The 27,985-nt window shown below is 40.2% G+C and overlaps 3 protein-coding genes and 1 long non-coding RNA gene across 8 annotated transcripts; 2 read left to right on the top strand and 2 right to left on the bottom strand.

The window, feature by feature from the left end:
* Positions 1-1,435: 1,435 nt before the first annotated feature.
* chst14 (carbohydrate (N-acetylgalactosamine 4-0) sulfotransferase 14) lies at positions 1,436-5,244 on the top strand. The gene is made up of 2 exons (XM_085448300.1): positions 1,436-1,880; positions 3,894-5,244. The coding sequence occupies exons 1-2, from the start codon at positions 1,584-1,586 to the stop codon at positions 4,719-4,721; spliced, it is 1,125 nt and encodes a 374-aa protein (XP_085304426.1). The 5' UTR covers positions 1,436-1,583; the 3' UTR covers positions 4,722-5,244.
* A 7-nt stretch (positions 5,245-5,251) lies between these two features.
* Positions 5,252-14,963, bottom strand: cep135 (centrosomal protein 135). The gene is made up of 26 exons (XM_085448291.1): positions 14,708-14,963; positions 13,637-13,788; positions 13,357-13,547; positions 13,072-13,239; positions 12,827-12,968; positions 12,632-12,716; positions 12,414-12,542; positions 12,101-12,316; positions 11,943-12,008; positions 11,699-11,849; positions 11,392-11,621; positions 11,144-11,299; positions 10,919-11,056; positions 10,750-10,827; positions 10,488-10,639; positions 9,620-9,735; positions 9,379-9,533; positions 8,419-8,474; positions 8,132-8,300; positions 7,918-8,028; positions 7,621-7,806; positions 7,272-7,481; positions 6,951-7,153; positions 6,763-6,867; positions 5,870-6,025; positions 5,252-5,712 (listed from the first exon to the last, which is right to left on the bottom strand). The coding sequence occupies exons 2-26, from the start codon at positions 13,747-13,749 to the stop codon at positions 5,691-5,693; spliced, it is 3,504 nt and encodes a 1,167-aa protein (XP_085304417.1). The 5' UTR covers positions 13,750-13,788; positions 14,708-14,963; the 3' UTR covers positions 5,252-5,690.
* LOC146680237 (uncharacterized) lies at positions 7,800-18,881 on the top strand. The gene is made up of 2 exons (XR_014917913.1): positions 7,800-7,855; positions 18,739-18,881. It is a non-coding gene; the product is annotated as an uncharacterized LOC146680237 (long non-coding RNA).
* Positions 15,998-27,875, bottom strand: exoc1 (exocyst complex component 1). 5 transcript variants are annotated; one of them, XM_085448294.1, is made up of 21 exons: positions 27,763-27,875; positions 25,887-26,018; positions 25,663-25,793; positions 25,408-25,567; positions 25,080-25,097; positions 23,145-23,332; positions 22,793-23,020; positions 22,242-22,374; positions 22,020-22,129; positions 21,523-21,591; positions 20,745-20,894; positions 20,335-20,443; positions 19,479-19,523; positions 18,989-19,152; positions 18,768-18,881; positions 18,429-18,508; positions 18,111-18,339; positions 17,148-17,331; positions 16,846-17,045; positions 16,540-16,734; positions 15,998-16,453 (listed from the first exon to the last, which is right to left on the bottom strand). In XM_085448294.1, the coding sequence occupies exons 2-21, from the start codon at positions 26,008-26,010 to the stop codon at positions 16,301-16,303; spliced, it is 2,784 nt and encodes a 927-aa protein (XP_085304420.1). In that variant the 5' UTR covers positions 26,011-26,018; positions 27,763-27,875; the 3' UTR covers positions 15,998-16,300. The 5 variants fall into 5 exon arrangements, with proteins under 5 accessions (XP_085304420.1, XP_085304423.1, XP_085304421.1 ...); XM_085448297.1 differs by lacking the exon at positions 19,479-19,523; XM_085448295.1 differs by lacking the exon at positions 25,080-25,097 and having other exon boundaries at positions 27,763-27,874.
* Positions 27,876-27,985: the final 110 nt, after the last annotated feature.

Raw genomic sequence — 27,985 nt, forward strand, 5'->3', positions numbered from 1 at the left:
AACGTAAGCTCGTGCCTGTGGGTGGTAATGAAAGGAATGACGAACTGAATGGAAGTGAAAGCACCGAGGAGGGAAGGGAGGGCAGGGTGGTCTTCCTGCAGGTGTAAATCCTGCAAGGGTGTCTTGAGTCTGTGGTTTTCTTGTATGATGCCCAGTGATAATACAACCCTGAAGCATCACAGTTACACAGCAGACCGCTTACACCGTACTGTGGGCTGCGTGTAGGATAACCGGAGAAGGGCACATATATTCACCCCCCCGTTCACCCATCCAGCATATTAAGAGAAAGACTCATGTTTTGTCTCCAATCTTCAAAAGGCAAGAAGGCATGCGAGTCTCTCAAAAACTAATTAAGTAAAAAAGATTTGAAAAGACATCTGTAATCAGCAAAGCAGCAAAGGTGTCAGTAGTTTGAAAGTTACTGCCATAGAAAAGGGAAATACACAAAGATCACAAAAATAAACTACTTTGGCAAATTTTAACTAAGAAATTCACCACCAGGGGGCAGTGTTTTACCAGCCGGTGTGTTGAACTCTTTCCGAGGTGCTCAGCTGTTCTTTTAACTTTTGGCTGCATCTCCTGCCAGTCACTGGTGAATTTCTAGCTGTAGTCTCTCTTATATACAGTGGTATCAATGATTCCAGCTTTGGGCCAGACAGTTTTGTGGAGAAGTAAGGTGCAGCTGGATTGAAAAGGTGGATAAAAACAAGGAATGCTGTACATTTTAGGCTTTGTATTGAGTGCCTAGCAGGATGTATAGTTTTGAAATATAAACAGTTTGTGTTCACAGCTGATTCATACTATATAAATGTTTTCAGTCTAAGGACCATAGATTAGTTGAGGATCTACCAAGCTATGTTTGAATGCGGAGATAAAAATCAGAAAATGCTAACTGGACTACATACACCAGCATGCATAGGGATACTTTGGCCCCCCCCCTCTCTCTAAAACAAAGCAGTAAGGATTTTATTTTGAAACTGTATATTCTAGTTAGCTTGATCAGTTTGCGCAGTTGAAAAACAGCGAGCAAAAGCACTTTACAGAAATTATTACATTTATTTTTCAACGTCAAACAATCTAGTTTGCATCATAAATTTAAAAAATATACATTTTTTGTTTTACTACAAAAATTCTACATGGGGAAAAAAAACTACACAAAGTTTTGTGCCTTTCTCCTATGATCTGTAACTTAATGCACATGTATTCAGAGATGATGCAGACGAAGACTGGAAAACTTAAATCATCACACTAAAAATTGCACTTATTTCTCTTATGAAATCTCAAGTAGTTTACCGTCTATGTTGTAAGTGTATTCTCAATAAATTAGAAATGAAACCTTCTGTGGTTTGTTAGGCAATTTTGAGAGTGTTTTTTTTTTTCTTAGCAAAAACTGAGACTCCGATTTACCCCTGATTAAGGGGTTTTTATTTTGACAGTCAAAACAGGAAGTGCTTATATTAAAACACAAAAACACTTTTCGTGCACTTTTGAACTTAAGTATGGGTACGTGGTAGGTATTACTGTAGTTAGAGAGCAACTTAGAAAACCTGGTAGGCATCAAACAGACAAGCCGGACACAAACTATGCTCCCTCGGAGGCAGGAGTACGGCATGAAGAGGAGCGGAGGAGCGCGGAGCGGTTCGGTTATAAACTTCAGGTCAGCGATGAAGTTGAGCTCTGGCCGCCGCAGCTCCGCCGTGCTGCCGTCGCTGTTAACCTTCTTGGTCATCGTAGCATCCGGAGGCCTGCTGCTCATGATAGAGAAGGGAATGCTAAACGGCATGGAGACGCCTTCACCCCGCAGTAACGGCAGGCGACTAGACTTCCACCGGGGGCAGGCGGGGGGACGCAGCCCAGACGCGGCGGACCTGGAGTCCCAGGTAGAGGAATGTAACCCCACATGAAGATTTAGCTTAGATTTAGTCTGAATATTTCAGCATTTCGTAATAGTTGCTGATCGGTGATAAGCCGGAGGCTTAAGAGCCTTAGAGCAGTTTCCTCAGTGAAATGGTTGAAAGGTAGATTTTTGGTTGGTTTCCGTGAACGCTCGATTTAAACACCATCTTTGAATCCCTGCAGCCAACTTTGACATCATGGTACCCCTGATCAAATGTAGTTTCACTCCACATTCATGGGCGTAACTTTGTGCTGAACATTGGTGGTGGGGGGTGTAATCATCTGGGTAAATTCCCAAATGATTAAACATGCAACTATTTTGCTGGTAATAACTGAAACGAGTAAACAAAATCAACAGCCTATTTATTAATAACTGTATTGGGGGGGGGAATCATAACCCTCCTGGAAGTTATGCCCCTGTCCACATTACTGCAGTAAATAATATTTAAAGATCTTTAGTGAACTAAAACTAAACTAAAATTAGAAATAAAAGGAGTTGGTGAGTGGCTGTGAATAATACACGACCACCCCTCGGTAACACTTACTGGACATGCTCTGAACACGTTTCAGCTCCCCTCTAACAGGGACAGATGCACAAAGTGTTTACCACCTTAATACCAGCATTCACGTTAACTTTAAAGCTCCTTACTGTCATATTACATTGTGAATTACTGAGATTTTCCCGTTAAGTATAATATTCTACATTTCTGAGACATTTCCTTCGGAGATGTTTTTCCATACTTTATCTGCTTTAACACATTTCCAACTTTTGGGATAAATAATTTAACTCAAACCAGAAATCATTTTAAGCACTCAAAAGTGAACTGAAATGGAAAAATACACAGGAAACGACCATGTCATTATCTGCCTCATGAGATTCTGGTGCAGATATTTACTGACACTCAGGAAGTCCACACAACTGAGTCAAATGCCTTGAAAAAGCACTGTTTATATTCTTAAATTCAATGTCCATATTATTTTAAAGAAACTAAAACTGGAAACTAATGGGACTTCAAATTAAAAATTGTAATTAAATAAAGTAAAAATCAACTATAATAACAACTTAGTAAATTCACCAGTCACATCCACCTATAAAAAGTTTAAAGTGGCCAGAGTCTGTAACGAAAGATTAAATCGTGACATTTTTCTGCAAAACATCTACCCAGTAAAAAGTGTTGCACTTTCACACCACTGGAGGCCTCTTAAAGGGGATTCACACCATATACGAGGCTTTATTTGCAATTATACAGTTGCTGAAATGCTTTGGAAACCCACAAATACTGACATGTAACCACAAATGGGAGGAGGAGACATACAAGAAACAGCCAGAGTCAAATATCTATATAAAAAGATTTAAATGGTCCAGCTGTCCTCAAACAGCACCATTAAGGTTTCCCTGTTTATATTGATTGGTAGAATCACAAGTGAAATCCAGTCTATCAGCTAATAGACACGGTCAAAATTTCTTCAGGCTGGCTCGGCAAAGTATTTTCTACTTGTGCAAACATGTATTTGCCATACCCAACTTCAGGTTTATTGCGAACACAATACGAGGAAAACAGAAGGACTGAGATATCCTGAACCTCAGTGACAAATGTTTCAGTATTTTTTTTTTATTTGATGCTTGTTCAATTAAATTCAGTTTTATTTATAGAGAGCCAAATCACAACAATTGCCTCAAGGCTCTTTGTAATGTTAGGCAAAGACCAGACAATAATACAGAGAAAACGAGATCAGATGATACTCTATGAGCAAGCGCTTGGCAACAGTGGGAAGGAAAAACTGCCTTTTAACAGGAGGAAGCTTGCCAAGACCGGCTGTGGCCATGGCAGATGTGAGGGAAGGGAGATAGGACTAAAGACTCACAGTGGAAGAGAGCCAGAGACAAATAATAAGTAATGATTAAATGCAAAGTGGTATATGAACACAGGGAGTGTTCTTACTGTGTAAAATTAATGGAACACAGCTTGAAGTCACTGATTTCTGTTCACTTTTAGATCCTCCAGGAGATCCGTAACCGGACCATCAAAACCATGTGCAGTCACAAGAACATGCCCCACAGTGTGTGGTCACTGAGCCTCCTACAGAGGAAGACGCTGCTGCAGCATGTCCTCGTGAACGACGAGCACCGCTTCCTCTACTGCTACGTCCCCAAAGTGGCCTGCTCCAACTGGAAGAGGGTTCTGAAGGTCCTGAGCGGAGCCCTGGAAAACGTGGACGTCAACATCAAGATGGACCACCGCAGCGACCTGGTCTTCTTGTCCTCTCTGAAGCCCGAAGAGATCCGCTACCGCCTCAAGCATTACTTCAAGTTCATGTTTGTGCGAGAGCCCATGGAGCGCCTGCTTTCCGCATACAGGAACAAGTTTGGCGAGATAGAGTCCTACCAGAAAAAGTACGGCGTGGAGATCATAAAGCGTTACAGAAAAGGCCGCACTAAGGATGCAGCTATAACAGGAGACGACGTGACTTTTGCAGAGTTTGTTCGTTACTTGTTAGACGAGGACGTGGAGCGCATGAATGAGCACTGGATGCCCATATATAACTTATGCCAACCTTGTGCTGTTTCTTATGATTTCATCGGGTCCTACGAGCACCTGGAAAGCGACGCGGAGTTTGTGCTCCAGCATGTTGGAGCGCCTCCTCATGTTCACTTTCCAGAAAGGCAAACGTGGTACAAGCCGGTCACCACGGAAACAATACACTATTATTTATGCAGCTTACCACAGAAGCTACTGAGAGAACTCCTGCCCAAGTACATTTTAGACTTTTCTCTATTCACATACCCTCTCCCCAACACAACCGCTGCACACTGTCGGCATTAAATGAGCAATGCTTTAAAGTTGTATTTTTTTTTTTTTTATAGAAAACCGTTTGTACTATTTTTAAGGAACAAATTGTATTTTCAGAGCTGTTACACAGGTTTACTTGATGTCCGCGTGCCTTTTAAAAGTGCTGATTATTGGACGAGAAAGACCTGACTTCAGAACCACTAAAGCTTGAAATCAAATTCAAAAGAAAAGGTCAACCAAACCATACGTTATGTCAGCTGTTACAGTAATTATATCTGCTCAGTATACAACAATGGAAATATTAATATGGTTGCAAGACCAAACTCTGTTTTTATTTGTTGCTTTATACACTGTAGACCTTAGAAAAAAATTGTTCAGTGGTTTTAGTGGGCATTCAGTGGTTTAGCAGGCTAAAACACGCACCATGTGCTGGGATGGTCAAGGGTTTCATATCAAGCTTATTTAATGCTCAATCGCAGCCTCTCGTTGCCAGCTCCTCTCCCTCTTTGATGTAACTGAGATTATTTACCATGTAATAAAACTGAAGTTTACCTTTTCTGATGTTCGTTTGCAGTTTTTAATTACTTTATTTATGAATAATTTAAGCATAATATACATAATACAAAAAAAACCTCACACAAAATGAACACTTGCTACATGTGGTTAAAGATGGTGGGAATCACATTCATTTTTTTGGGACTTCTTTATGAAGCTTTTGTTTTTAAATCAATAGAAAATACTTAATCTACAGTGCAAGTAACACATTCAAAAAACATTGTTAGAAATGTTAGAAAAATCTTCACCTTTAGTACAAACGTTATTTAAACAGCCCTGGTTGCCCTTTTGTTGAACGGAACAATAAAGTTTCTATGAGGTACTCCACAGGTTAAACTGTGGTTTACAGAGGCCTTCATTTTTTATGTCCAAAGTCAAGACATCACTCACAAGCTTCTAGTGGGTTCTGACTCACTTGTCAGTGCCTTCATTTAATCTTTGTTCCAATCAATCCTTGAAGCTCACACTCCTAAAAACAGAAGGGAGGAAGAGAGGTTTTAAACACATGATAATAGTCATAATAATGGCAATAAATCAAGCCTCAACATTTTCAGCCTCAACTTAAGATCATATTGGTTTTAAATGTCTTTCACCTTATTTCCCAAACTGTTATGTTTATGGCTTACCTGTCTGCTGATTTATCAGTGGAGTGATCAAGAGATCGGAGGATGGAGCGTTCTGGTGAGATGTGGTGAGAGCTGCTGGAGACGCTGAGGGATGATGAGGTTTGCAGGGTTGAGAACGACAGACCCTGTCTGCGCATTTCCTGAACTGCCCTTTCACTGAGGTGAGAGAGAGAGGAGGCAACAAAACAGCATCAGAATATTTGTATCTGCGGTCACGTCCTTGTAGCTACAAAGTTGATCTGACCTGATGGGGTGATGACAAAACCCCATCAGTCTTCTACGGCTGAGGGGTAAAAATGAAGAGTGAGGTTGTTTTGGAGAATTAAATGTCAGAAATCGTTTCATCCAACTTCAAATGTATTTGGCCAGTTTTTTACAGCTAAAATTAAAAACCCAATGTAATTACTCTTTTTTTTTTTTTTTTTTAGTGGAATGATATTTAAGACTGCTGTTACATCAGCTGTATTTACTCGTGTTATGAAGCTGCAGTAGCTGAGTGATATGATGGAATATTGCATCAATCCTGACAGATGTGGTGCACTCAGGGTGAAATTTTGATAACCAAACATTTCTGGTTCAGAGTTAACATTAGGTGATTACCCAAAAAATTAATAATGACATTTTTCCAATGCAACACACTGATATCACCTGCTCTGTATTAGTAAGTGGTTTCATGGGATGGATAGAGTTGCAAAAATACTTTTTTTTGGCACTTTTGAGATTTTCGGTCTCATGTAATGAAAATATTGATTTCTTTTTGATTAATCTAGAAACAATTGCTATCAGATTCATCAATAACGCCCACAGATAGACTGATAGGTTACTTTATTAATCCCCAAAGAGAAACTGCTGTTATAAGCATCACTGTAAAGACAAACAGTCGTGTAGCTCACCGCTCAAAGCGCTCAGTGGTCAGCTGCCTTTTCAGAACGTCAATCTCTGTCTGCAATTGAGAGACTTTGCCGCGAAGCTGGGACACCTCCCTGGCATGCTCTGCACTTTACACAGACACACAAGTTACCAACTTTTTCTTTAGAAAGGAGATTTCTTTTAACAAGTAGAGTGAACGGGATTTATTTACGTTTTGCTGTCAGCCAAGGTGAGCCTGTCTCGTAGCACTTTCAGCTCTGACTCTCGTTCGCTGGCTGTCAGATGTGTTTGAAACTCCTTTTGCCGATTTGTGGAGAGCAGTGTCTCGAGGTTACGCACAGTCAGCCGCTCGCTGGCTAACTGCTTCTTGAGAATCTCCGCCTCTGACCGGACATCCTCCAGTTCTCCTGTAACCTAAAAACAAAAAGCAAATATCATAATTAAGTTTGAAGGAAAACAGGATGTGAACAGTTTCCTGCCAAGACCAGAAAAAACACTGTAATAAATAAGCCGGCACCACAGCAAGCCTCACCCGCTCGAGGTCCATGCTCCTGGAGGTGAGCTGACGTGCAGTGAGCTCCTTGCTCGAGTCTAGTTTGACACATAGCTCCCTAACTGAAGCCAGATCTGCGAGGAGAGCAGCCTTCTCTTCCTGTGCTTTGTGTAGCTCTTCCTCTAATCGGGACATCCCACGAACCAACGAGGAAACTTGCGCCTCGTAAGCCTGGATCGCCTGCATGTGCTTGGATAAACAGAAAAGTGAAAAAGGGTGCATTTCAGACACATTTGTTTAAAGACTGAAATTAACATTCATTTAACTTGTTTACCTAGAATAGCAGCTAGAAATGTCTCTGTAATCTTTTTCCAGTGCCACATCTCACCTGTTGGATTTCCTTTTCCTGTTGGCCGACTGCATCTCGGAGGTGTCTGCGTTCTGTGTCTGAAGAGAGCAGCTCCAGGCGGATGGAGTTGCTGAGGCCTTCAGCCTGCTGTAACTTTTGGTTCCGCTCCTCCATCTCCATGTGGGACAACCTGAACCGCTCCAACAAATCCCTGTTCTCTTGTTCCTGTGGGTCAACAGAGCTGTCAGAAGAAGGCTTCTACAAGGGCTTCCAGGTAATTATAATATGTGTAAAGTCGCAAACATAAAATACAGGAGCAAAGGGATATGTTCTTGCCTTTGTGGCAATCAGCTTCTCTACTCTGGCCACTTCAGAAATGTAAGAATGGAGCCTCAACTTGAGCTCATCCTTCTCATGTAAAGACTCTTCCATTTCTGCATGTACAGCCTGGACAAAAAAGATGCAAGTAGCTAGTGTCACTTCTATTATTTTGGTACATGACACAGAAGACTCAACATTGATTACAGTAATTGTGATTTTTTTTATTTACTTGGTTCTCCCTGGTCATTGTGGCTAGGTCATCTTGCAGTCTCCTGTTCTCTCGGACTGTAATTTCCTTCTCTCTCCTGAGTCCAGCCAGCTCCTCCTGAGACGCATCCAGCTGTCTCCTGAGGCTGTTCAACTCCCTCTCACGACTGTTTAACGCTCCTTGAAGCTGACTGAAAGAATTTAAAATATTGGTTCATAAAAAGAAAAACTTTATTTCTTACGTTGGGTTTTTATCCTAATATTTACTTAAATAAAACCGACATTGAACCCCAAGAACACAGTACTCACGCTAACGAGCTGTCCATGTTTGTGACTGTGAGTCTCACGTCTTCAAGGGTCTTTTCCTGTGTAAATATCAAGAGTTTACCTCATTAATTTTTTAAATAACATGTTTTAGATGCAAATGCAAAGTGCATTTTAATAGAAAACCCATGTGTATTTAGTTACTGTATTTATTCCTTCCTCATGTGATTCCAGTGTATGAGTACAACTCATCATCCAAAGCCTTCTTTTTGTACAAATCCATGGTTTGTTTCTTGAGCCACAGATTAGTTCATATAATATGTTCTTTGCAAACAATAGCTAGAGTGGACACATCTCTCCATTAGTTATGTAAAAGATTTCAGTTATAAACCGGTTCTTGTGTGACACACTCAATGTTTCGATCATGGATTCAGTCTCAGCTTCAGACCCACTACTCCCATAATAAATCCATTAAGTTTATCCGGAGGGACAAAGAAGACAGAGCTATTTAGTTAGATCCACTCTTCTTTTGACCCAAAAGACTGGGCCACAAAACACTGAACTGGTGTACGCGTACTAGGCACAGTTGACTTACACAGCGTCCAAGCACAATTCCCCATCCAGGTCCAAGTACGCTTGTGTTTCTCTCAGCATCTCAACTCCTCTCTTGTAGTTGCTCTCAATTGCACACATGGTTTTGAAAAGTGCTCTTGTAGAGCACAAAGAGGCTCATGATTTTATTTGAAATATTTTTCTTTTGGAAGTGGTTATGGAAGTGGTTGTCTTACATGCCTCAAAGAGTTAATTATTTGACAGCAATTTTCACAGAGACAGCTGGCACAGTATCCAGCGATCACACCCGTCACATGAACTGGACATTAGGGGTCAGATGTGAGATTTGACCTTTAAGATTTCACATATGGACATGAAATTCGATCCTTTCATAAAAGTTTGTAATCTTGAACCTTAAAAAAATAAATAAATAAATAAAATAAAAAATACTACCTTGTTGGATAGTTCCTCTTGAAGAGCAACCAGTTTCTCAGTCTTTTGATCCACCTCATCCTGCAGAGCATCTTTTTCTTTATCCAGGGCAGAGATTGACTTGTGAAGAACAGCTACTTCCCCTTTGTGCTTGGAACTCTGCTGACTCAGCTCCCCTGGAAGGCAAACTAAAATTCAGCAAACAGGAAACAGAGCCTTACGGAAAAAGAAAAAAGCGTAATGACTGTTTCAACATATTCACCTATTCTCTCCTCAAGTTTTTCTATCTGCACATGGGAAGCATGCAGCTCATTCATCTTCACAGATAGCCTGTGCTGAGTATCAGACAGTGACTTCTCCATCTGCTCCTGTAGCAGCCTACAGACAGGCAGGGAAAATCCCATCAGCTCTCCAACAACTGGTGACAAGTATAACAATCCCTTAGTGCAGCATCAAGAATGATGACGTTTCAGATGAGGAAGTCTAAAGAAACCAATATGTTCTATTTTTGAGCTTAATACATTTTGGGTACTTTTTGTATTTGGTGTGATTAAAAATAAACAAAAAACAAAAACGTTGCTACTCCGTCCTATAAAAATCATAAATCAAGGTCATATCTTTGTGCACGAGGACAGCTTCCAACACAGCTCCCAGAAGTTCTGTTCGGACCACTCACAGAAAACCATCTGCAGAGACTTGCACACAGAGCAAACATAAACTTGAACTAGAAGTTTAATGCTAAGAATCATCACTGATGATGAAAGCTGTGTATCTGGCTATGATCCAGTCAGTGACTAATGAGCAGTTTTCTTTAGAAAACCCAGCAATATCCAACCCCAGTGGTCAGGAGTGCCACCAAGAGAATACTGTTTAAAGACATTAGATATTCACAGGGTTAGACACAGATTTACACACAATTGTATCCTCCAGGGTCAAATTTAAATAGGGTAACTTTTTGTTTTGTGAAGTGTCGAGAAACTGTTCCACTGCACCACATATATAATGTGATAAATTTGTGATACAATATTATAAAGCATTTTACAGAACTGAACTATGGCACCATTAGTTGGTTACATTATAAAGATCCTCAAGTGGAAGTGAACACCGCTGATATAACCAGCAATTCAAACCTCAGAGCATTAGACTCAACCCTCTGCTGGGCGACCTCCTCTCCACTGTGGACCATAGCAGCAGACTGAACCTTCAGCTCCTCCTCTGCAGCCTCCTTGCTCTCCTTTAGCAGGGATACTTGTGATTGGAGATCCAGTCTCTCCCGTTCCAGCTGCACTCCAAAAATATACATGAACATTACATAATATCACAGTATAGTGAGAATTCAAGTGCTGGAAGGTTCAAATAACTAAACCTATTAAATGAAATATCCCAACTCACACTCTTTACAGCATTCTCCAGGTTAAGAATCTTCCTCTCTTCCCCTTGTCTGTCTGTTAGAGCTGAAGTCTGTGCAACCTGCAGATACATGTGCACAGCATGTGTCTGCAGAGCTGTAACGGCGCATCAGAATCACGTGCAGATTTAAAGGCTGTATTCTTGCACTGACCTTTAACCTCTCCATCAGTGTGTCTCTTTCAGTCGTCATCTGCTCGAGCTTTGCTTCTGCTCGTTTGATCTCCTCCTGTAGTTTCACAACATTACTCGACGTATCTACTCTGCGGGTAAGCTTCAGCTCATCCTGAGTCTGAATGAAACAGAATCATATCATGTAAAAACAAAAAGATTTATTCAAATGTGTTATTGGTGCAAATGTAAAGCATCTAAAACTTACTTGTTTAAAGAGGGTTTTGAAATGATCCCTCTCATTGCTCAGGGCCTTTATATTATTTTGAATGTCCTCCATGTGCTTCTCAAAATCCAAGAGAGCAACCTTCAGCTCATCTCTTTCCTGAATTACACGAAGCAGCTCCGCTTCTGCAGCACCTCCCTGAAAATTTGAAGTCATTGTTCTTTAGTATCAGTTTAACATGAAACTACCTCAATTAGAAATTTGCTAGTTTCTTTTTTATTGACTCTTACCCTGACTACTTTGGACCCAGGACTCCTGCCCCTGCTTGGGCTACGGCTAGGGCTTATGTCAACACCGCCAGCTCCTCTGGCTCTTTTGTAACGCTCAGATTCTTTGCGATAGTAATCCCTCTCCTCCTCTAGACTCTTGACAAATGCATCGAGACGAGACGGAGAGCGTTCCCTTCCACAAACGCCATATTTAGTACGCATGGCCTCCAACTCCAGCACCAGCTCTTTGTCTAGGATATAACATCAAGTGCGTATATAAACACTGCAATGCATATATAGCTGCTGAGGTATTTCCACTGCTGCTCACCAGCTGCCATCATTTTCTCTACTTTGTCCTGAAGCCTGTTTTTCTCATCCTCCAAGAAATTCACGAGTCCCTCCATCTTCTCATTCTGCTCTTTGAGCTCCACCAGCTGATCTCTCAGACGATCTTTTTCAAAGTCACTTTCAGATTGCTCCTGAAGTAAATAAGTAATAGAAGTTTAAGCAAAAGGTATATTATACTGTAAAGTAGGAAATCTAGAGTTAGAACAGTGTATACTACTACTTACCCTTCTTGTCTTTGTGATAATAGCCTCCAGATCTTCGATCATTTTCTGCTGCCTTTGAATTTCTTTCTGTTGAGAAAACAGTTTGAAGTCCATTCTTAATGGATGAATTACACTGAATGCTTTTAAGCCAAGAACTCCAGGATCATCACATTGCTTACTTTAGTTTCTTGTAGCTCCATGTCAGCAGTTTCCAGCACGCGCTCTTTGTCCATCTCCATTCGCTTTGCGAGGTCGTCGATGTGCGTCAGCTCTTCACACAGTTCCAGGTTCTTTAAAGACAGATTGGCTACTTCGGTGGAGGCGTCCTTTTTTTTCTGCTGCAGTCCGTCTATTTTCTGCTCCAGCGTCCTGTTGGTCTCCTGTAAGTAATCAATCTGCACACAAACATATCAAGAGATTGTACTAAACTACCAGCAACCATTCAAACCAAATTTCTTTACTCCACTTTTATGCTGTGACTGTAGAGCTTGCCTGCAGGTTAAGATGGGCGATTAGTTTTTCGTTGCTGATGTTCTGAGCCTCAAGAGAAATTATGTCGTGAGGTCGGCCGCCATGAAGTGCGCCATTCAGGCGGTCAATCTCTTTGTCCCTCTCCTCCACCTAACAGAAGTGCGTTTTAAAAAATAGAGCTGATTACCTCTATGACAACTTAAAATATTCACAACGTAACAAGCACCCACTTAACGTACCTGAGTATTTAAATGTTTTGCAACTTCTTGAGCATTTCCAAGGTCTAGTTTCAATTTGACAACACCTTCCTGCAACTCCTGAATTCTACACAAAAATTGGAGCGAGTCAGACAGAATAAATGCAGATACAAACATTAATAATCAACAATTTAATTAAGCAACTACAACAACTTTCAGTCACAAAAGAAAACAAACCTTCCATCTGCCAGCTGCAGTAGATCAGCTATGTACGGATCATCAGGTTGCTGCACAGGATAAGCTGATGTTGAAGACGGAGGTACTAGTTCGTCAATCTGCATTCTCTGCCGTCTGAAAGGAATACTGCGTTTTTTTCCACCTGTTAAAAGCACGAGAGGGGTCAAGATTAAATATACCTAGATGGAATATCATTTTAAGTCCACTATCTAAGAGTTTAGGCCTTACCCCTCCCCTGTCAGTACCTGGTGTCTGAACAACAGCTTGCAGGTTCTTCTCCTGAAGCTGCTGAATGCGTTCAGATTTAGCCTTGCTATCCTTCTCCAGGCAGCGAACCTTGTGCACATACTGATTATTTAAAAACTTCAGATCAGTCGTCTCATGGTCCAGTTTTCTGATGTTGGTTTTGAGCTCTGGAGCCAGACAGGAAAAAAAATGTTGTCTGTTGTGTATGCAGGTGATGAATATGAGGAAAATGATTCAAACTGTGCTGAAGAGCCAGTGCTTGCTTATTATAACGCAGTTATTACCACTAATGACACGCTCTTTCTCGTCCTTCAATTTTAGAAGCTTAAGGTGTAGCTCATTGTTTTCCCTGACCAACCGGGCATTCTCTGTCCTGTATGGCTCCAGAAGAGAGTCTACGTTTCGGTTTTCTTTGTCAGACTTCCCTGCTGACAGTTTGGCATTGCGCAGGCTTTCAGTTGTGTGGACCAAGTCACTGTAACACAAAGAAAGACATGGCTGAACTACACTGGACCACATGGTGATATTAAGAGAATGAGGGTACATGGTTCAGAGGTTTCACACCTGAAGAGTTTCTCCACAAGTGGCAGTGACTCGATTCCCAGCGGTTGCCGGTAGCCCAGCTGGTCCAGACGTTTTCGCAAATTAACAAACTTCCTTTCTGCATTGCTGGTCATGGTTGGGAGCCGATATTGACCTTGGTGACTGCTATCAGCCTAATCGCAAATAAGATGACGTTAAAAGGATGTCAGTATTGTCTCACATCTGTTTGTTGCTGTTCTAAAAATGAATGTAAATTTCAGGGGATACGCAGGGGACACAGGCCCCAAAAGATTTAAAACACGTTTGCCCCTCCAATAGGTTTAATGTTACTCATCAAAGAAACATTCTCATAGAATGGGTCATGTTTATTCCCAAAATGTGTTTAGGAACTTCAAGTTCCAGACACTTTTGTGCTTCAAAACGGGCCCTTCAGGATGATTACATATGCAAGCACAATTGATCTGCATGGAACTTACATTACCTACCTATGAAAAAAAAAATACATAAGTTAATATTTTAGAATTTTTCTGCTAAACATAAAAATACAATCACTGTCTTCTAGTTTGCCAGCTACTTTGGAGGTAACATTATTGCGTTAAACAATAAGTAACTTAACCTAATGCATTTTTTTGAATGTGCCAGATGATTTTAACATGACCAGACATTTTGCTGTAACACATCTGAGTTAAGACAGGTTTATTTATCACTGATCACATTTAACCAGGTTTCCTCTCCAAATAAAGTATCAAATCAAGTTAGACCACTCCAACTTTGACATTTAGCCTGTGGCAAGAACAGCCAAGAAAACAAATTCATAAGATATTTACTAAAATGTTTATTATTCATAATTGACTGTGTTGAGTTTATAGAATGGCTAAAAGAAGTTAGCAAGTCTTTTTAATGTTTGCTAACGTTAAGCAGCAAGTTTAACATTAAGCATGTTAGCTCATCAGAGACATTAGCCTTATGCGTTTATTAACACTGAGGTAACTTTTTGTTGTCGTTTTGTCGCCTGCAGTAGCCTGTTAGTTAGCAAAGCTTGACGACTAACGAGCTAGCGTTAAATCCCAGAACGATCACAGCTTGTCTTACCCTGGAAGTGCTTTCCTAGCGGCTAACGTTAGCCCGTCCAGCGTAATTCTACATCACCGACAGTAAGTTTCCATTTCCTTTGACCAATGACTTGCACGAGCCACATTATAACGTATCATATATGTTTTCTGGTAGTGTTAGACAATCTTCAATTCTGAGTTGACACGTTTCCGCGGTAAAGTGGTTTGAAAAGAGCGCCGATGGTCTCCGGTTTGGATTCGTCACCATGGAAGTAAGAGTCTAGGGGAAGTATTTGGAGCTGCGTGTTTTGTGCACCGGTGCTGCCCGTTCTGAAAGCGGACGGGTGGTGTCGACAAAGTTATTTAGCCCAAACAGTAAATATTAACGCAAGGGCGTTTCCAGATATTTTCGATGGGGGAAGGGGGGACTAATATCAAGCAGGGGAGGACCCAACAGGAAATCAGAACATCTGAAGAGAAGAACTGGAAAACCATTGAAAAAAACAGTCACAGACCGTCGGGCACAAACGTTTAATAGGCCCAGCCGACCTTTTTGTTTTTTCTGTAATTTCCTTCTTTTAGTTATATTTATCCTGGACTTTCACAGAGGTTTACAAAACACACAGCTTGCATCTTTTTCTGATAAAACTGAGAAACAACATTTCTGTGGTCCTGAGTATTATTTGCCACATTTATGTCAGGATCTTCAATTAAAAGTAAAATATCAGTTTAGCCCTGTTAACTTGTTCAACTTGGTTAATCTAATTTTAACCTTGTTACTATATTTCTAATGGGGTTTTTTTTGGCTCACAAAGGTTTATTTAATAGCTTTGTAATATGAATAGTTTATTTGACCAAAAAATTGGAAATAAATACTGAAATTACCAATAAAAAATTTGCTTAAATTAATACTGTGTTAACTAGAGTATTCAGTAGGAGGGTGACTATTACCATTGATGGGTTGTTTTTCCTAAACACACTGTAGTTATCATAACCAAGTAGCCTAACAGTATAAAAGTTTTAGCATAAAAAAAATAAATTACCTAAAGCAAAAGTAGTCACTACCAAGTGTATGTATACATCACTTTATTGATGCAGCTGGAGATGTATAACCTTTAAAGTAAATGTGCGCAGTACAAAATGCAATGTTTGCATTCAACTGTAAAGAAAAAGCAAAATAACACAGATATACTTTAACAAAGTATATTAAAATTGTACTTCAGTAAAGTTACGCTCCACCACTGGTCCTATCCCTGCTCTCATCCAGTATCGAGAGCAAGGACACTCCCCTGACTTAACGGTAAAACAAACAGAAATGTGCGACAAATACTAGGAGGGGTTGTGCAGATGCTAATTTATTATGTACATATGGCATCAAAAAATAATAAAAATATGACAAACAAGAAGTATTTAGAGAGCTGTTGTTAAATCTCAACGAAACACACACACAAAAAAATGCAGCAATATCCCTAGCACTGTCTTATGTACAAATTCCCTTTCATTCAAATAAAAACACAAAGAGGAAATGTTCTTAATTCAAAAAGCATTAGATGGTAGTTTGTAAATTGCTAGTGTATCTTCAGCCAGTGTGAGCCAGTAATGAATCATTAAGGAAAGGTGCATAGCAGCAAGATTAATGAGACTGAGCAATGCTGGAGAAGTACTCCAGCATGTCCTGGATTGTAAACTCCATAGTGATCCCAGAGCCAGGGTAGCACCTGCCTATGAGATCTTCAAAGTGCTTGTACTGACGGATGAACTCGTCTTGCATGGAGTGCCACACCACCTAGAGGAATAGACAGGAAGTGCAACAGTTCAGAGGCAGGAAGAGGCATGCAATGATTTTAATCCCCTAAACTGTTTTTTTCTCACCTGCAGCAGACTTTCTTCTTCACACAGGTGTTTGTCCACCTTCTTATAAAGATTGTCGAGTCCCTTTTTCACCTCTTTACCAGGATACTCTTTGATTACTTTTCGCAGCTCTTGCTTGTTGAAGGCCAGCTGATAGCTCACCTCCTCCTCACGAACACCCTGGGCTACACGTGCTTCAACTCCTTCAAAGAAATGCTGCAAGCGAGATGACAGTTTGCCTGTTATAAAACTCTGCTTATATTCGTAATACTCCAACTCAGGCTAATAAAGATGACTGAATTTTGTGGTCACTTTAACTCTTCTCACATTCAGTTTTTCTAGAGGTTGGCCCAGAGAATTGATTACGTAAGACTGTAGATGGTCTGTGTATTTGTGCTTGGCCTCTCGTCTCTCTGCATCCAGGCAGGAAATCTTTAGACGTGACAGCGTAGAAAAGATGTGGTGGAAATTCTCCATCATCACGACATCTCGTGGTGTTTTCTGGCTTTCATTGGCAACCTTCTCCACTGAGAAGACAATAAACAAGTCAGAAATTCCAGGACACCACATCAACTTCACATGATCCTTTTCCAATAAATAAAAACTTGCTTAATGATCAGTGGTCTCACCGTTCATGAAGACGGCCCTGATAAGCTTAACGTAAGCTTTGTCCAGGTCTCCTCGACGCTCTGCATTGCGAAATATGGTTTCAGCCAGTTCAGCGAATTCCTCAAACCCAGTGACAAAAGGCAGGATACCAACTTTGCTCTTCTTGGATATCTTAAATTCCTCCATTTGTCGGATCTGATTAGACTGTAAAAAAAGAAAAGAAAGAAAGTTAAAATTTATTCCCAAATTCAGCCCAGCAATGACTCCTTTGACTGAAAACAAACAAATAAACAACAACACTAGATTATCACAGAAAATGAATTCTGAGTAAAATTTTGCTTGGCCTTTTCACAAAATGATACTACTGTTATGATTTTTGAGGAGTAGATCGCTATAAATAAATTCCTCAGCATCAGAAAACTACACTTTGCCTTTATGACTTCATTGTAAACTCACGTGTTTGGTGTCACAACACTGAATGCAATATCCAGGCATGAGTAGCCGTGCTGCACAACCATTCCTGACCCACAGTCACCCAGCTGCAAGGCTTTCTACCACTTTAGTGACTCCAGGTTTAAGGCACGTCTGTGTTGCCCTTACCTTTCAGACCCAGAAACTTTGTCCCTCTTTTATACTATTTTGTGGAGTTTGCATGTTATCCCTCAGCCTTTTTGATTTTCCTTCACCTACTTTCACTTCTTCCTACAAGCCAAAGATGTGTTTGTTAAGTGGTGATTCTAAATTGGCTGGAAGTGTGGATGTCAGCGCGTGTTTCTGTCTCTTCGATGGACTGGCGAGTGTCCAGAGTGTACCCCCCCCCCCCCCACATGACCCCGAGTTGCTTGTGGGTCTGGAGTTGGATAGGCAGTTAAGAAATTAGACAGACACATAGTGTGGCAGCCTTCAATAAACCTACATAATATTCCTTAACCAGACTTGAATTTAGTGATGTCAACAACAACAACAAAAAAGGCACTACTCACAATGCATTTGTCAAAGTTTCTCTTGACAGTCACCAGCACATTTCCCAAAGTTGTGCTGAGATAAGAGGCCGGGTCAACGTTCTCAGCTGTCCACACATGGTGACTCATCTTCACCAGCATGTACAGAGAGTGGAAGCTGTCAATCTTGTCGCCCAAAGCGATGAGGCTGTTGAGCTCTGTCTCGATGCTCTGGAAGATTTTATTCATCATCAGCCGCACTATATCTTTCCTGGAAATAGAAAAAAGAAGCGAACAATTGCATTTAAAAAAAATAAAAAATTACATCAGAAATATTAGCAATGATCTGCAAGAACTCACTCTGATGACAAGGAGTGTTTGTGTTCTGCCTGGGGAGGCTTTTTAGATGGCAAGCTTCCATCGAAATCCTCCGCCTCTGGCTGACAGGACAAAAGAGATCAAACATGACAAACCTAAACAAACATCTGTGGATGCATATATGAATGACACTGGATCTGATAACACGCTAACATCTGTCATCACTGTTTTATTCTACGCTTTCAGGAGAAACAAATGCTCCAGTTTCAGATGCTACCACACAAGTACAAGCACTGCTATTGTTGTGAAGTATTATAATTCATTTAGATGACATTTGATCTTTCTGTTACAGCCATTTCCAGTATGTGATCAAAAAAATACCTGTGCAAGAGGGGGTGCAACTGTCAAATGCTGCTGCAGCTTGAAAAACTTGCTGATGAAGTCTTGTTCTGCAAGACACAAAGGCTCCAGCTCACTGAGGACCTGCTCAAATATCTGCAGAGACAAAAATAAATAAATAAATAAATAAATAAATGTAATTTCTCAGGATGTACACACATGTTGCTTTATTTCCACTCCACTTAAATTTCTGGTAGTGTTACCTTGTCGAACTTGGTCCTGTCGGCCACATCGAGGTCAGAAGCGGACATGTTGCCCATGTCCAGTAGTGATGAAGACTGGGAACGCCGGCTGTTGGAGCCCTGCACTGTGAGCTTATTCAGGCTTGAAGTAGAGCCTGTCAGCTTCCCAGAGCTGCCATGTAGGCCTAATGTAGCACAACAAATATGGTATGAGTTAATGGCTATGTTTTGTGGGAAGGCTAATACAAGTCAGTTTTCCAAAAATTCTACAGTGAAGGAATCCAACTTAACATCAAATTAAATGGTTAGATTTTTGGCATTTGTTACAGAATGTGTGGTAATGTACTGTGATGATTTAGCCCAACCAACCAGGTACAGGGTGAGGTAATGGCTTGTATTGGAACAGCAAAGGGGTTTGATCAGAGGATTCATTTTAGTACAGCCATGTAGTGATCAGAAGCACAGTTGAAAATTGACAGTGGAACAGCTCCATTTCAAATGTCGTACTTACTTTCTGTTTCCTGTTTGAGTGCACTCTCTTTCCGCGGAAGCGTAGCTGCAGCCAGTTAGAAAGGCGGGCATCAAAGACAGACACAGGTTAGGCTTAATACATGCAGCATGGGAGGGGTAAGGCTAGATGTTAGATGTACACATATGCTGACGTGCACCACAGTGACTTAGGTAGTAGCTCGAAAAAACCTTTGGAAAACAAAGTCTTTGTTTTTGTTTTCAGAAGGAAAAGCTAATACAGAGTGCAGAAAGCAGAGTCCTATAAATCTGCCAAACCTAAGCTCATCCAGGGGTTCTGTGCAGATTATACATATTGAGAAACAAAGCATGTAAAGTCCCTGTGCAAAGGGAAAAGGAGACATTACTGAAAGACAAACTTTGGATGCAGGCATAAGATTATAAGATGGAGAAGCCTGCAACAGCAAAGATGGTGGTATAAGAATAATTTCAGGGGGAAAAAAGCTATTTATAATCTTATTTTAAAAGCTAAAGCACATAAATCTTCAAGTGTTTTGTTTTTTAAAATCATATTCAACTGGTGATTCTACAGATGCAGTTTTTAATGCTGCCGTGATCATTAGATAAAGCTTCAAAATAACTGTCCAAATAAGTGTCTAGAGGGATTATCAAGAAGGCTGCCAAGGATGCAGAGCTGTGAGACCTCTTCTAAAAAGATTTTGGTAATGCTTTTGGTACCAGACATGGTGCAGAAATGTTTGTAAAGGTGTGAGAACATAATATAAGAAGAGGATAAAACAGTCAAGAAATGCAACAAAATTCATTCCTTTTGAGTGAACTACATGATGGAAGACAAGCATAGTTCATGTTAAGTTTAACGTGGGAATCATAGCGCTTACCGAACTTGCCCTTCGGGTCTTTGGATGTACCCGCCATTTTTATTTTGGCAACTTCAAAGAACTCTTTGATTTCTCGCTCATACAGTTTGCTCATATATTCAACATATGTCTGTAAAAAAATGAGAGAATATTTGTTAAGATTTACGACTTGTTACAGCTAAAATGTGTATTAACATTTTGGAAAACATACATTCTAGGAAAGCATTATATTATACTAAGAATCATGTGCTCTCTCCTCTTTTCTTTGCTTCTAGTTTATTTCTTAGTCTTTTTTAACCACTCTCTGCTTCTTTAACTGTATTAATAATGCTCACAAATGTCCGCTGTACTATCCAAACCCCACAAAAAGCACACTTCCCAAAATGTCAAACTGTTTCTCAAGTATTTTTGCAAAGTAACACTGCACTGACCCTCGACAGGCCTTCGTACTTCTCCCTGTGTGTGTTCTTCAGCCACTCCATGAGCTTGGCGTAGCGCAGTAAGTCCCTGTGGAGAGGGCTGTGTTTGGGCAGGGTCAGCTCAGCTGTGTGCTGTGACAGGGTTGAGCTCTGGTCATGGCCCTGAAGATCACAGTGAGAACAGATAATCATTAGCAGTATATTCACCAGAAGTATACATTACAGGAGAAAAGTTATAATATGCATTTTTCCATATATGCACGCAAACACATGTTATGCAAAAGGAAGACTTGGCCTGCTTCCTCTTACAATCATCTGAAGCATTACCTTAGTGTACTGGATATCCAAATGATGTTAAAGTAAATAATCTAAGACGTTCTTACACTCCAGAGCCACCACATTCTCAGCCAACTTCCTGAACTGCATCTCTTTTGATACCGAACTGATGTTCTTCCCACTTTCCCCTAAGCTTGTTCAGTCTCTTCAAGACATGCACGCAGACAGGCACAGCATCTTATGATATGAGACTATTAGCAAAGAAGCCACGTTAGCACACAAACATAATGAGCCCTGAGCCGAGGCATTTGCCAGAGGAGGAGGAGGATGGACAGAGCCTCTTCAGCTTTGAGATCAAATGTGAGATGTTCAGTAGTTAGAAATATATCCCATGCAATACATAATGTGCTATGGTGAAAAGCTTGAGCTCTCATGGCATGTATGGTTGAGTTATATGTGAGAATTCAAACATTAGCAAAATGGGGCACGTGGGGATTGCTGTGAGGGTACTCACTGGAAGTGACAGACAGGAGGACCTATAGAACTGAGGGATGGTCATTTTGAAGTGACTGAAGTGGTTGAACTGACACAGAGACAAAGAGCAGAGTGGGATGATTCAAAGTGGGATACACAGAGAATCAAGGATAGGTGAAGGGAGACGATACAAGGAAGCCCAGGAAGTAAGTCTTAACTAAACAGAAAGCTCAGTAGAGGAGAAAGAGAGAGACAAAGAGCTTGGAAAAGCAAAGGATGGACTGATGTCCTCCATTTCACAGCAGACCAGGGACGAGGATACCAAAACATTTCATTATTAAATCTGCTTACACTACTTTGTTCAGCCAAACATTTACGAAACCAACAAATTTCAACGTTATCAGTACACCTTGTTCAATTTCACAGTTCAGTAGTGCTGGGGGATTCAAGAGACATTTATTCTGATGAGATTTTCCTTCTTTAAATGTTTAGAATAAGACAATGAAAATATATTCCTGACCAAGCTATGCCTGTTACCTGATGAACAAACACATTGTTGAGATGATTCGTGAGGCGGCGAGCAAAGGTGTCTCTCAGTTCAGCAAACAGGAGCTGTTGCTGGTTCACAGCCATGAGTTTTTCATGGCCTGCAGAAAGAAAACAACAAGACTTTAATCTCATTACTTGTTTTTTTTTAAAGAGCACCGGCTCATCAACCCAGTCAGCAAGTAATCAAGAAAACGTCATTTTTAAACTTACCTGGTCTGAGAGCCACATTCATACACTGCAGGAGAGCCTCAGAGGCATTGATACAGGCCTCTATACCTTTAGGGGATGTCAGATCTCCCTCCTGTAAGGCCCTGATGTGTCCCTTTGATAAGTCCATGTAGTTCTACACAAGGAAAACAAAATGAAAGTCACAAATCAAAGTGTCGTTGTCTAGCAAAATCTAAATTTGGTTGAAAGTAGAATTGCTCAACTGATCCTCAAGTGGCCTTTTTAGACTGGTTCTAAAAGTGAATTTCATAAACGCAACCTTTTGAACTTTATCAAGTCCTAAAAATCAGGAGTGTGTCTGCTTTGACTATGAAGTGGACATGGGTGGCTTCACCTTAATTTTACTTGTCGTGTGATTAACTGAACTAAAAAGGCGCCCCAAAAGACTTTTTGTACGTTACTTCACTACTTCTTCTTCCTCTGAAAAACAACATGGCCATTCCCCAAAAAGTTTTAAATTTCCAATACCCTCAGATCCACTGAGGCTTAAAGTTTGCTGCTTATTTTGGAAAACATTTTAATGTGCTTCTTACCACTAAGAACTGGATCTCGTCCAGTAGTTTGCCATTGTTGGTGTTGCTGATCTGGATGAGACGATTGCTCTGTGAGATCTGGTCCATTTGCTCCTTCACACTCTGGAGCATCTCTTCATAGCTGCTCAGCTTGCCCTCGATGGTGTCCACCTCTCCCAGTGCCTCATCCAGCAGCTGCATTAGGATATTGACCTGCTTCTCTGATGCCATGATGGACTGAATGTTGGCCTTATTGTAAGAACAGATAAAGAGATATAATTACTATCATTTTCTTTCATTATTAATGAGAGTGGTTTTAGGTCATTAAACAGATGTCACTCTTAAAAATGGACAATGAACTGGCTTTACTCACCCCATCTAAAACCTGAAGCTCCTTGAAGAGCTTCTCAGCAAAAGCCTCTGCATTGGAGATGGCGTACTCGCATGTCACCATCATGCTCTCAATGTCTTGCTCTTCACGGGTGCTGAGTTCCTGGTATTCATCCAGAGCATCCTCATCTCCCCCTGCAACACTCTGGCTCTCACCACTTGGCACAGACTCTAAGCCCAGGAGAAGAGAACAAAAACATGTGCAAGACATAAGTAGAGTGGCAAAGTTCAAAACACATGATATGGCATCTTCAGACTCAATCCAGTTTTCTTCCATTATTGAAAGAACATCTACAGGCACAATTACACTGAGTAAGGGATACCCAGATCTTTCATGGTTTTAAGAGTAAAGCTGTACTTATTTTGTATGAGTGATGAAAGCGTAGCATGACTATGAGCAACAAATGAAAAACAATATTAGATAGTGGCAGGAGGTTGAAAATATGAAGCATGTCTATCAGCTTCCAAGTAAAGAAATTACTGTAATAATTAATCTGTATGCTGAAACAACTGAACTAACAATGTACTTTACTTCTTTTAGCTCCAATTAAACTACAGGTGTGCATTAAATAGTGTGGGATATATTACTAAGGTTATATACTGACATATCCATATGTATGAAAAGGGACAATTCACAGCAAAATCAAATATAAATATTTTCACTCTGGCCTCTAGAGTGCGACTTGCCCAGTTTTGGAGATAAACAGCTGTAGAGATGCCTTGAGGAGCTCAGGTAACAACATAAGTACATTTTAAAACTCTGCATCAATATCTTTCCATAGTATTATGATCCAATTACTTAATAAATGTACCCACCAGGTTAAGAGCAGTTTCATGTAGGAACTATTTTCAAACTGATAAACTACACCCAACAAAAGGAAGTACACACATAGTCATGAGAAGAAGTTCATGCTCAAGGCTCAAGAAAATGACACAGGATCTACACATGAAAGGAGACCTATTATACTTTCCTACGATTTTCAGATGTGGCTACTCATTAAGAAAGGTTTCAAATAAGTCAGTCAGTATATATATGCTAGAAAACCCGATAAACCAAAGGCTCATGCTTCAACCTGCTTGCTTTTAAGTACATTTATGCTCAATTAAGAGGGTTTTTTTTACTCTTGTATCTCTATGATGTCAAATAGAAGTAAGAGTGCTTGGTCAGTATAGACAGCAAAAGGCAAATAGTCCCAACATCAAACTGTTTATAACGCTTGTTTTTTTTTGAGTAATTGGCTCATGATTTCTAGAAAGAGGTATACTGCTGATTGTTTCAAAAATATTCTGTGCACATCAAAGTTCACATGATATCTAGTTCAATTATAATCAAGAGAAGACTGGTCATTTCCTCCAAAACTGAGTCCTTCCATCCAATTTTTTTAGTTCAGGGTTGTTGTGGAGCTGGAGCCTATTCCAGCTGTCATAGTGCGAGAGGTGGAATAACACATAGAGACATACAACTATTCACACTCAATTCCACACCTATGGCCAATTTAGAATCACCAATCAACTAAACATGCATGCTTTTGGACTGTGTGAAGAAATCAGAGGTACAGAGAACCCACACAGGTGCAAGGGAAGCATGCAGATTTAATTCAAACACGCTCTTGCTCTAAGGCGATGGCACTCAAAACAATATAAACAGATACACAGCTACAGGCCAGAGGACAAGTATGTAAATTTGATTTTGATACAAACAGTCATTTTAATGTGGAACGAACATGGGAAACAAGGAGATTAAAAACATGATCTAAATGTCTGTAGACAAACAAAATGAATCATTTCTATTTACTTTCTAAGGACAACGAGCCAAATAGCAGCAGTTTTAAGGAGGTGAAAGTCTCTGGTGAGAATGGTGGTTTGATGTAATGAAAACACATGAGGAACGAGGAGGGGGAAGTTAAGTCCTACCAACCTTCCGCTTTAGGAAGTTCTGGCCAGAGAAAGTTAAAGAGAAAAAAGTGAGAATAAAGAAAGACTTTAACACAGAAAACCATACCACAAACCAGGAAACAGAGAAGAGGCAGAATCTTTTTGAAAACATGCCATTAAAAATTTTACTTAAAAAGAAAAATCCAGGTGGAATTCTCACTTCCATATTAGATTACCTCAAATATGTGCACTCTAGTGTCAACGGCAGTGGTTTGAGATAAACAGACACACCTTTAAGCAAATGCAATCAAATTGTAGCAAGAGGCATGCCGTCACAGGGATGGCTAATGGTGGAGTATTTATTTACGCACCTTCAAGCAGCTGAGAACTGACATTCACAAACTCCACCTTCTTCCTCAGATAACGCTGGTTCAGCTTCCAGATGCAGGAAATGAAGGAGTTTTTTTCAGCTGTACTGCTGGCCACCCACCGGTAAACTTTCTCAAAATGAAGATCAAACTCAGGATTTTCCTAAACCATAAAAGTAAAAAACAATATCAGCTTTGAAAACATGTTTTCTAAGTGAAAACACAAAAAAAAGGTCAGAGAAATGTATTATTTCTCACCTTGCTTGCATCTTTGGCATCTACTTCTGTCAAGTCTCTGAGCTCCCAGGTCTGCTGTCGCTTGTAGAAGTCCCCCTTGTCCGATTTTTTCACTTTTACTACTTTAACCTGGACAGGCCTCTCTGTGGTAACTGGAAGAGCAAAAAAAACCAATTACTTAAAAAATTACTTCAAAAGGCTTCTTATCCTTACACATTATTTACAGCCATTTATATGGTGACTACCTGTAGCACACAAGAAGCAGTTCTTCTTCTTTTTTCCTGCTTTGCAGACATTAACAATGCCAAGGAGACGCTCATCATTGGGTGTGAAGATGTCCCTCTGGAGAGCATGCTTTATGGCTGTCATGATGGATGCTGTCATACAGAGACCATGACATAAATAAATGCTTCTTTCAACTTCAGGTACTTGGAAAGTTAAAGCTGGTTGTCTGTTTTAGGGACTTTGAATGGTTATCCACACCTTAATTTCATCCTGAGTGGACTACTTGAATAGATTTTATTCAAGTATCAGTCTGTCACTGCCTGGGTGACTACAGCAGGTCCAAAACACAGCAGCTTGGCCCAAGCAAGTTTTTTTTAATCGGATGTTTCCTAGAAGCACATTGTTACTTTTTAAGAAAAATGCTATGTAAATAAAGTTTATCATTTCCTTCATACAGAAAATTTTGGTGATTGCCCCAAAGAAGTTTAGCCTCTCCCAAAGAGGTTTTTATACTCTTTTGGGAAATTTTTGTGTATCAAATGGTAAGAAATAACAGGATGCACACTGCAGTTTAATAAGGTAACATCATTTCACTGCCTTAACTATAACTGATGTGCCAAAAAAAAAGATAAGTAGTATCATATAAAAATTATTTGATTTTGATATTATTATATTATTTTATATTTATTTCACATTTATATATCCTGTATTTATCGAGGTAAAAAGTATAACTGACACTAAAAATGCCTTTTCCAAGACAGTTCCATAAAGATCTTTTAATGTAGAAGACGGAGTAGGTACAATAGTGCAAAGTCATCAGGATACTAGAAAAACTGATTTCTTTATTTTATATATAGTGGTGTGAAAAAGTGTTTGCCCCGTTCCCGATTTACCATTTTCTTGTAAGCTTGTCACGCTTAAATGCTTCAGATCATCAAATAAAATTAAATATTGGAGAAAGATAATATAAGTAAACAAAATTCAGTTTCTAAATGAAGGTGTTTATTATTAACTGGTTGGGCCACCCTTAGCAACAACTGCAATCAAGTGTTTGCAATAACTGGCAGCAAGTTTTACAGCACTGTGGATTAATTTTGCCCCACTCATTGTTGCAGAATTGTTGTAATTCAGCCACAATCGGATTCAGGTCAGGAGTTTGACTAGACCAAAGTCTCAAGTTTGTTCTTATTAAGCCATTCAAGGGTGGACTTGCTGGTGTATTCTGGATTGTTATCCTGCTGCAGAACCCAAGTGGACTTTAGCTTGAGATCACGAACAGATGGTCGGACGTTTTCCTTCAGGATGTTTTGATAGAACCATGAATTCTACTGTCCATTTACCACAGTAAGTCTTCCAGATTGTGAGGCCGCAAAACAGCCCCAGACCGTCACACCACCATCACCACATTTTACTGTTGGTATGATGTTCTTTTTCTGAAACGCTGTGTTACTTTAAGCCCAATTAAGATCAAAATGAAGGGTGGTCAAGATGTACATTTAGTTTCATATCCCTGATTGAAGAGGTTACGTCAATGCACATAAATAGTCGCTTTGTGTCTTTGTGCATTTCTAACGCTGACATATTTAAAGGACGTCGATTAAAACTACAACACAGTGCCCCAAAAACTAAAATAAACGTGCTTTCGAGGCAGCTGGTGAATACTGCAGCCCTGAACCCAGAGACATCGGTGACCCTTCCTGCTGTCCTCTCTGTCGGTTAGCGTCTGTTAGCTGGACAAAGCTAGCTGCTGCTGTTAGCATAAATGACGCCGGTTGCATAAACCAGGCGAAAAGAGTGCGTACACCCGCGAAATACTCGTATAAACCACTGTCAGGGTTTTTATTCAAAATGCACTCTGTGTCCATTTTAACAGAGATATAATACAATAGCGGTTACCTTGTTTTTTCAGCCCTCCAGCCCTACGAAGCACCGCCCTCTTACTTCCTGGTCCTCAGATGGAGCGGTCATGTGACAGCAACATCCTCCTCCACCAGCAAACGCTAAAAATAACACTACAAGTCACATAGATTCTGTGCAGTTGTTTAACAGTTGCTCCTCGTAATATAACAGATCTCCTCGCTACAGAAGTGTAGATTTGTTCTTTATGTTCATTATGTTG

Source organism: Copadichromis virginalis, linkage group LG23, assembly GCF_057382275.1.
Source record: "Copadichromis virginalis isolate Kocher_CV1m ecotype Utaka linkage group LG23, C_Virginalis_male_GT1.1, whole genome shotgun sequence".
Classification (NCBI taxonomy): Eukaryota; Metazoa; Chordata; class Actinopteri; order Cichliformes; family Cichlidae; genus Copadichromis; species Copadichromis virginalis.